Below are 8,549 nucleotides of genomic sequence, written 5' to 3' on the forward strand. Positions count from 1 at the left end.
AATTACACATATTTTATTTTTGGTGTGCATTAGTCTCTATTTTATTTTATGTTTTTCTTATTTTTAATTTTCATTATTATTATTATCATTATTATCTTCCCCTAATATGTCTTGCCATCGTTTTATTTCTGCTTCTTTCTTGTTTTTCAATCGCTGTAAAGCACTTTGGGTTGCATTTGATTTGTATGAAAGGTGCTATATAAATAAAGCTTGATTGATTGATTGATTGATACTGTGTAATTTTAGCATTGACAATAGCAAGGTATTTATTTCCAGCTAATAGTGCACTATTAAGGATTGGAAGCCTTTCCTATTCTGACATATACAATACCAAACTATGGCTTCCTAGCTAACAATAAAATTATTTGGTAGCTAGATGCAAACTTTGGCTGTAGCCCAATCATAGCTAATGTTTTACTTAAGTAAGGACTTTAGATAGGAATGTTTCAAGCTAATATTATGTTTGCATGGAATTAAATCCATTTGTAGATTTTTTTCCAACTGTCTGCTGTCAACTATAGCTTATGTGTTATTTTGGTACTACCAACAACTAGTTGGTAGTTGCTAGTATTTGTTTCGAGCGAATATTATGCTGACATAGAATTACGACCTTTCGTGGTTTGCCATATAAAATACCAAACAGCAACATTTTCATTGACTTCCTTGCTAACAATAAAATGATTTAGTACACAGCAAACAGCTAACGTTAGCTGTTGTCTGACTATAGCTCCAATGTCCTCTTTGAATGGATTATAATTGTCACAAAACCTAAATCTATACAACAAACAACCTTGAACATTAAAGTACAAGATTATTACAGCTTTGAGCTTCCCACTCTGAGTACGAGGTATGACGTAAGATGAATGGACAATTGAAAAAGGCACCAGGGATAAAAAACGGCAGCAGTAAGCAGATATATGACACGTGACCGACTGAGAAGGATGACAAAGAGTATGTGTTGAAGATTGTGTTTCTACAGCTGAGTATCTTTTGAATCAAAAGCAGCTTTGCCATCAAAACAAACAGACGGTATCCTGTCAGCAGATGAAAAAGTAGAAATCAAAAGTCTACTGATGGTGCAGCAAAGATATGCTTTTGAATATACTCAGTGATGTAAAAATGTGTAATTTCTCTTAATAGATATATAAGTAAAATAAAGATAAAAAAACCCAAACTGATTAAAACATCTGCCTGCAACCCCCCTTTTCTCTCAGAGGGGGATTATCAAAGATTAATTGGATGGCTGGGAGCTATTAATCCTTAGCAAACACTGTAATCCCGGCGATTTAGCTCATCCCTGACTCCTCTCACAAACACCCACGTGACAACGCCACCGCTCCATTGAGGGGGAACGTGTGCCTGATGGGGTCAGATCACTGATTTGTTCAGGGCGGCTGGTGTTAACTGTTACGGAAAACTGAGTGGTTTATGTTTTTTTTTTTACAAGCGTGTTTCAGTGGGCATGTGTGCTGTACTCTCCAATTTTACCACACACCACACTTTCTTTCTTTTTTTTGAGGGGGAGTGGGATGTCAGTGTTATATTCACTGTGATTCACACAGACAAACCCCTAAGTTATTGTTCAGTATTCAAGATAAACAGTACACAGTAGAAACCCTATGTGCTTCATTTAACCACCACGCGCATGTTTCTCACTTCCAAGTAATTTCTGAACATGACTTTGCACTTCATTCTGGGAAATTTATTGCGCAACTGAGAGGCTTGTTCCAACACAAAGTGAATGGAACCATTTCAGTACGTTTTTATTTTACACAGGGGCATCATAACACATTGTTTTTATGTTTCTTTTACTTAATCTTCTTCCTTCATGGCTTCTTCGTGGCTTTCCTCTGCTTTATCATCAGTCTAGAGAGGTCACAAACACAGCAATCAGTCATTTAGATGATATATTGATACCGAACAAAAAAAAACAGAACAAACAGAAAACCCTGCCTTTGTTGGACCTTTGTAATATAAATCTAAGTTAACACCTTTTGATTGTTGCCCTCAAGTAACTGACATCATTTCCTATGAGATGTGACATACTCTTTAAGAAAACTGCTGAAAGATGTAATCCGTTAAATTGTAAACAATGACTCTATTTTTAAATCTATTGTAGCTTCATGTGACATAAACCTAAGCCTCAAAAGTATGACTCAATCTTTCAACTATGACTACACAACCACTTCCTCCGTCAGGCCTCATTTAGTCTATCATGCTGTCTAACTGTTCCGTGCCACCCTTCTACTCCTCCACCTTTCCTGTCACCCCCCCCAACCCTCTCTATTTGTACCCTCCACCCACTTATGGTTTCTCACCCCAGGACAACTGTGAGGCCTACGCTCGCTGCCAGACTCAGAGCAGTAACCATAGCAATGATTGGCACCAGTAGGTCATCAGTAGGTAGGAAAGGTGAGTAGTTGTCTCCATGAGGCAGGGTAGGCAAAGTGAGGACAGGTCGATGAGTCTGGACAGACAACGGGGTAACTGTGGAAAAAGTAGGGGTGAAGATTTAATAAAGATGTGTTGACAGAGGCGTACAATAATATTTGTATTGAGAGAAATATAGTAGAAGGTCTTTACACTTTTGAGCTTATACTGCGTGTAGATTGACAGTGACAAGGGGTTTGGACATCATTTAAAAAAGACAAATCTTCAAAGAGACAGAAAGGGGATCTTGGATATGGTACAGAATACTAACAACAGGTTGTTACAATACATTTAAACCCAGTGTGACTTTGGTTAAACTCCGAAATTCATACCACCAAAAAAGGATAGAAATTAAGCCGTAATGAACCATGGAATCTACACAAAGATGGATGGCACATCTTTACCTTCCTCCATTGTAGAAAAGTGTAGCAACAATACCCCGTAAAGCTTGTGACTTTCACTGATGACGTTTTTTAGTCACCAGAGAAACAAACTTTTTTTTAAACGTAGAGTTTGGCCGTTTATGGTGGTGGAGTTTCTTTACATTACCCCAAGTTTGCAATGAACTCTTGGTAAATCCAACAGGAGCATCAGCTGGTATGAAGACTCATAGAATGTGCTCTCTTTGGTGTTGTGAAGTCTGCGTCAGAGCCCACATGAACTTGGCAGGAACATTGTTAAGTTTGTGACTATTGAGACTGGGATTGTCCCTTCCTGTCTCCCAGTTTCTCCCAAATTTCACCTCACTTAACTCACCTATCCAACTCATAGACTGTATAAAATATGGATGTAGTATCCGTGACGTCACCCATCTGTTCCTGAGCGCTGTTTTGAAGCCAATCGGTGGCGGCAGCCATATTGGAAATTCGGAACTCAACCAGTCATAGTGTGACGTAAAGGGGCAGAGTTTGAGCCTCTTAGCCAACAGCTATGTGTTCCTGACCAGGAGTCAAGTCAGTCATGTCCTTATTTGGGCAAAAACTCGTAATCTTAATATCTTCTTAACTGTCGTGTTAGAAAAAAATTCACCCCCGTACAGTGTGTGCAGATAGAGAAATAAGCTACGTAGAGCCAAGCTGTTTTTTGAACCAGGCTGTAAACATGTTTATTAATGCTGCAAAGATCGTCTTCTTTGAATTGGCGTCTATTTGGTTTCCTGGGTTTCTGCAGCCAGCCTCAAGCGGATTCTCGATGAATTGCAGTTTATAACACTTGAGCATTTGCACATAGTTTGAGACCGGAGGTTGCCGCTTGATCCCACTCCATACCTTCACCTAACCCCCTCATCACACACTCATTCACATACTCATAGCTCTTACATTTGTCTGATCTGATCATACCTGATCTGTCTTCCTGCCTCTTCACTGCTATTGACTCCCCACTGTCTTTAGAATTTATTGATTAGCCTCAACTTCACTTTACAGCCTCTGACTATGTGCCTATGATTTCTATCCTGGGTATGTTTGCTGGCCTTCTGCACGCAAACAAAACAACACACGTAAGTACACAGTAGATAACCAACAGCCCTACTCAGCTGACTTGTTCAAGAGTCTAAATTCTGAACATGTAATTAATAAAGTACATTGGAAAAAAATGTTGTTGCTAATTGTCCGCAGGTCTGAAAGCTGAAATTTGATCTGTTTTACGCAAAGCCATTTACATTGAGTAGTCAAGTAAGGATTTGAGTGTTTAAGGTTTTACTTGGAAACTGAAAAACTAAACCTTCTTGAATGTGACGTCCTCCTGCCCTTTTTAGAGTTACTGACATTTTTTCTGTGATGATACTGAAAAGGCTTTACTGTACCAGTGAGTAGGAAAGTGACTCTGTAGAAGATTATCCCATTTTGGCCTTGCAGAGAGCAGCAATATGTTCCTTGTTCATTCACATGCAGCTGATTTAAGATCACAGTTGAGTCATCTGTCACCACCAAGGTGCTGAAGTCACTCTCATTCAGCTGCACACACAGATTTAGACAATGACAGTTGTAAATAAGTGAGTGTAGAAGGTGTCAGACAGTAAGTGTGCATATCCACGGTGAGAATGTAAAGCTAAATAAAGGTCAAATACATGGACATCAGGAAGTGCGTAAAAGTGGATAGAAAGTGGAAAGTATCATGAGCTACTACTTTACGCTTCACTTCCTCATTTTTTTTACCAAAGAGGGAACAAGTGAAGGCAGAGGGACCTTTTTAGTTCCTGGCACACCAGAAGCCCATGAGTAGTGATACTCTGATCTGTCAAGCAGAAGACGATGCCATGGCAAGAGACAGTTCAACACAGCCTGGCCTCCCTCCTCAGCCTGCACTGGGTACTCTAGAGAAAGAAGAGGAGAGAAAAAGAGAGATGCTTCATTCATTCGCATGAGGATTACTTGAATAATCTTTTTCATTAGCCTTGCACATGGACGAGCAGCAGCACATTTACACACTCGTGACAGCATGTCTCCGCGCACAGCTTGTGCTGTCCATGTAGTGATGAACTCCCACTAAAATGAGTGGGTACAACCAGCCCTTATCTACCCACTCAGCTACAACATGCACATACATACTCACAAACAAGAAAATAAAAACATACCCCCGCAATCCTGCTGACCAGAGGGAGAAGGACAGATGTACATCTTGTAGCGGCATGAGAAGCAATCCATTATTCTTCGTCTCAAAAGCCCTGAAAGCCACAGAACACACACACACATGCTCAGACATGTGCTCTGTAAACATGTACTTATTAAATACATTCAATGGATCAACAAGGATTTAATACAAAGGAAAGAATCAGACGGATCAAACTTACCACACTTGTTAGGGCACAATCCTGAGGGAGAGACAAACAAATGATGTGAAACTAATGCATCTTGTACAGAGCCATGACTTACACAAAGTGCTCTGCCTCATACTGTGCAGAGCACTCACTGTCTATTACCATCACGGATGAATATGTCCAAGTGTTTCTCCAGGATCTTCCTGCCCTTCTCCATGATCATAATGGCTTCAAATGTCACAGATTCTGAAAGAAGAACAAAGTTTGTCTTAAAATGTGAAGGGTATTGACTTTTATTAGAGTGTCACATAAAGATATGCTCTATGGTGATACAAGAGAACAATTACAATAGCTGTGCTGTTTTCTATCCAAATTTTCCATCTGGTGTGTATTCATTTGGAATAATTTTTCATGACGAATATATTTTTTTGTTTCTCACCCGTCTGCTGGGTCTTCAAAAAGCGGTCAAACTCAATCTGGTACTCAGTTCTGGCTCTATACAGGGTGGTAGGATCTGAAGAATGGCAAGCAGAGAGTGCTTTTTTATTGACTTTAATATCACGCATCTTCATCTCACTCATACTCCCATCCAAATCAAAATTATGGCAGTAGTCTGAAAAAGCTTTAAATGCCAGTAAAAAAAACAAACCCTTAGCTCTGGGTTTACCTTGGAGATTATTTTGTGGTTTGACTGTTTACTACTTCATAGACTGATTCCTGACATTTGTTTGTTTTTAATTGTACAAGTTTTTAATCTTGCAAAATGTTATCTATTGTTGATTTCTTTCTGTCAGTTTCCCTGAGAGGTACTTTGGGCTTTGTGTTTCTGTGACAGGGGCTATACAAATTAAGTTAGGTGCACATACTGAAGGAAACCTGTAATATAAATGAGAGGCAAGATATGACCAATAAGTCAACGAATGTTAATTTTCACAACACCACACAGTCATGCCATACTGCATTGTGTCAAACCAGGCTGTACTCTCACCAATGACTCCCTTCCGTTGCCTGCTGGTCTCTCTGTAGGTCACATAGGCATGGTCACAAATCTTTTTCAGCTCTATTTGGTCATCCACAGTGGGCGCAGACAGGGCAAAGTCCTCATGGAGGAGTCTGATCTTGCGGTCACACTGCAGACAGGCCTCTGCTGAGCAGACACAGCAGAGCAGGGACACCAATACCAGCAGCATCTCTCCTCTACACCCTGAACTACCTCAGGAAGAACACGAAGATGAGTAACTTTATCTCTGGTTATCTTTCAGTCAGCCATTGCATGTTCTGAAACACAATTGCCAAATATTACAACTGATACACTTACATCTTTACTGTTACTGCACCTCTTATCATCACGCCTACATTTGCCCTTTTGGTAAATGGTACATTTACAGTAACGGCAGCTGACAGGAAAGCAGGTGATGTTCCCATCACCCCTGTTAGTACTTTTACTGATGTTGGGACATATGTTGGCCTCATGTTTTTGGGACAGTGTAGTTTTATCAGAAGTCTACATCGCAGTTGTATAATAAAGCAGAATATCTATGTTCAGTCAGTTTGATTGTTTCATCAAAGATAATTTTAGGGCTGAAACCAATCGTTGTTTTAACATTTAAGTCTGTCTTTTATTCTTGTGATAAAATACTTTTCACTTTAGAATATAGAACCAAAGACCAATCAAACCCAAGGTGACACCTTCAGATTACTTCTGCGGCTGAATTCACAGAAATTAACTAGCTAATCTTCTTAAAGTCTCCGTAGAATAAGCAATACTACTTTAACTAGTCTTCATCAATCGATCAATCAATAAATGAATCAGACTTTGTTTATAAAGCACCTTTCATACAATGACATTGTAACACAAAGTGCTGTACATAAAAACAACTTGAAATAGCATAAATTAAGAAAAAGATCCCAGCCCCAGCCCCGACCCCAAACCCACCCCGCAATACCTAAGGCTAGGATCACAATATATGCAACAATAATATTAATAACAATAAAAAATTAATAAGAAGTTGCTTTGTTTTTTTAAATTTATTTCTAACTGTGGGTTTTGGTTTCAATTTTTATTAGTTAAATGTGTTTATTTTAATGTATCTGTTCATTTATATTATTATTATTATTTATATATTGTTTCATGTAAAAAAAATGAGATATTTGTTTTTCACCCAAATGTGATAAGTCTTTTGTAAAAATCAATAAAATACTAATTACAAAAAGAAGTTGCTGAACGAAAAGAGGAAACTCTCTCATGATATCTCAATGAAAAAACACTGGAGGTAGAATAAGATGTTAAAACTGAACACAGGGAATCAAAATCACCAAAATAAAATAAATTTCTAAGATAATAAAACACTAAAATATTAAACCATTAAAAGAAAATAAGATGCCATACTTAAAAAATAAAATAAACAAGTACATAAATAAATAAAAGTGAATACAATTTGAACTAGAGAATACATAATTCAATAAATGAATAAATAAAACTCTTATAAAAATGAATGAAACTCAGTTAACAGAGAAACTAAAAAGGTAGGTCTTGAGTTTGCTTTTAAAAATGTTTATGCCCTGTGCATCACAAGTAACTTTGCCACTTGAGAATAAAATGTGCAGCACCTGTTGAACCATAGAGCAGTTGTTCTCTTTGCTTAGCAGGATATTCAGCTTTGCCTCTAATACTTTATTTTTCTTTTTAACTTTGGCCAAAATACAACTCAATTAGCATTGCTACCATTGCTGTTAGCTAGTTTGGGCCATCAACAACAATTCTGCAAAAAAAAACAAAAAAAAGAAACGCATGAAAGCGACACAGATAAACAGTTCCCCCATCGTTGCTGGCACTTATTAGAGATTATAACATATTACAGCACATGTAACATAAAATATAATATATGTATTTCAAAACAGAAAAGGGATAAAAGGTATAGACCCAAGCTGTGTCATATTATCTCATCGTGTTCATATATCCGTTTTAGCTCGTTGCTGTCACCCAGTGGTAGAGAGCATGTAACAGAAACAATCAGGACATTATGTACTTACTTACTGCTGCTGGACTGTGCTGCTACTGTGCCAGGCTGATTTGACACATAACCTGGCCTGTCAGATACTACGAAACACAAAGTTCCCCCTTCATTTTTTTCAAACCCCTGATTCAACTATGACTACGAAGCTGAATGTATTTAAAGTAGTTTTTTAATTAGCATTAGCCGAGAGAGAAGTTAGTACACCTTGAACTGTTTTCTTGGATTGTTTCCACTAGCAACAGTCGCAGAGACAACACAAACATAGCCCATAGTTTGAAGATAATACTAATGACAGCATTAAATTAATCAAACACACACACATTTTGAAGCAGATTAGGAGACTG

The 8,549-nt window shown here is 38.1% G+C and overlaps 1 protein-coding gene across 7 annotated transcripts; it reads right to left on the reverse strand.

Moving 5' to 3' along the window:
- Positions 1-1,680: 1,680 nt before the first annotated feature.
- On the reverse strand, positions 1,681-8,449 carry LOC117819124 (izumo sperm-egg fusion protein 1). 7 transcript variants are annotated; one of them, XM_034692354.1, is made up of 10 exons: positions 8,226-8,449; positions 6,177-6,397; positions 5,628-5,702; positions 5,351-5,434; positions 5,222-5,242; positions 5,006-5,095; positions 4,587-4,744; positions 4,235-4,385; positions 2,319-2,487; positions 1,681-1,866 (listed from the first exon to the last, which is right to left on the reverse strand). In XM_034692354.1, the coding sequence occupies exons 2-10, from the start codon at positions 6,376-6,378 to the stop codon at positions 1,827-1,829; spliced, it is 990 nt and encodes a 329-aa protein (XP_034548245.1). In that variant the 5' UTR covers positions 6,379-6,397; positions 8,226-8,449; the 3' UTR covers positions 1,681-1,826. The 7 variants fall into 7 exon arrangements, with proteins under 7 accessions (XP_034548245.1, XP_034548247.1, XP_034548241.1 ...); XM_034692356.1 differs by having other exon boundaries at positions 4,617-4,744; positions 6,177-6,401; XM_034692350.1 differs by having other exon boundaries at positions 6,177-6,401.
- Between the last annotated feature and the right edge of the window lie 100 nt (positions 8,450-8,549).

This window comes from Notolabrus celidotus, chromosome 9, assembly GCF_009762535.1.
Source record: "Notolabrus celidotus isolate fNotCel1 chromosome 9, fNotCel1.pri, whole genome shotgun sequence".
Lineage (NCBI taxonomy): Eukaryota > Metazoa > Chordata > Actinopteri > Labriformes > Labridae > Notolabrus > Notolabrus celidotus.

Bases quoted from the DNA above. Each gene is read 5' to 3' on its own strand.
- LOC117819124 (XM_034692354.1), bottom strand. From the start codon at position 6,378: ATGCTGCTGGTATTGGTGTCCCTGCTCTGCTGTGTCTGCTCAGCAGAG. The intron at 5,435-5,627 runs GTGAGAAACAAA...TTCTTCTTTCAG, and splicing joins TTTGAAGACCCAGCAGACGG to AATCTGTGACATTTGAAGCC. The intron at 5,096-5,221 runs GTAAGTTTGATC...TGTGGCTTTCAG, and splicing joins ATTGTGCCCTAACAAGTGTG to GGCTTTTGAGACGAAGAATA.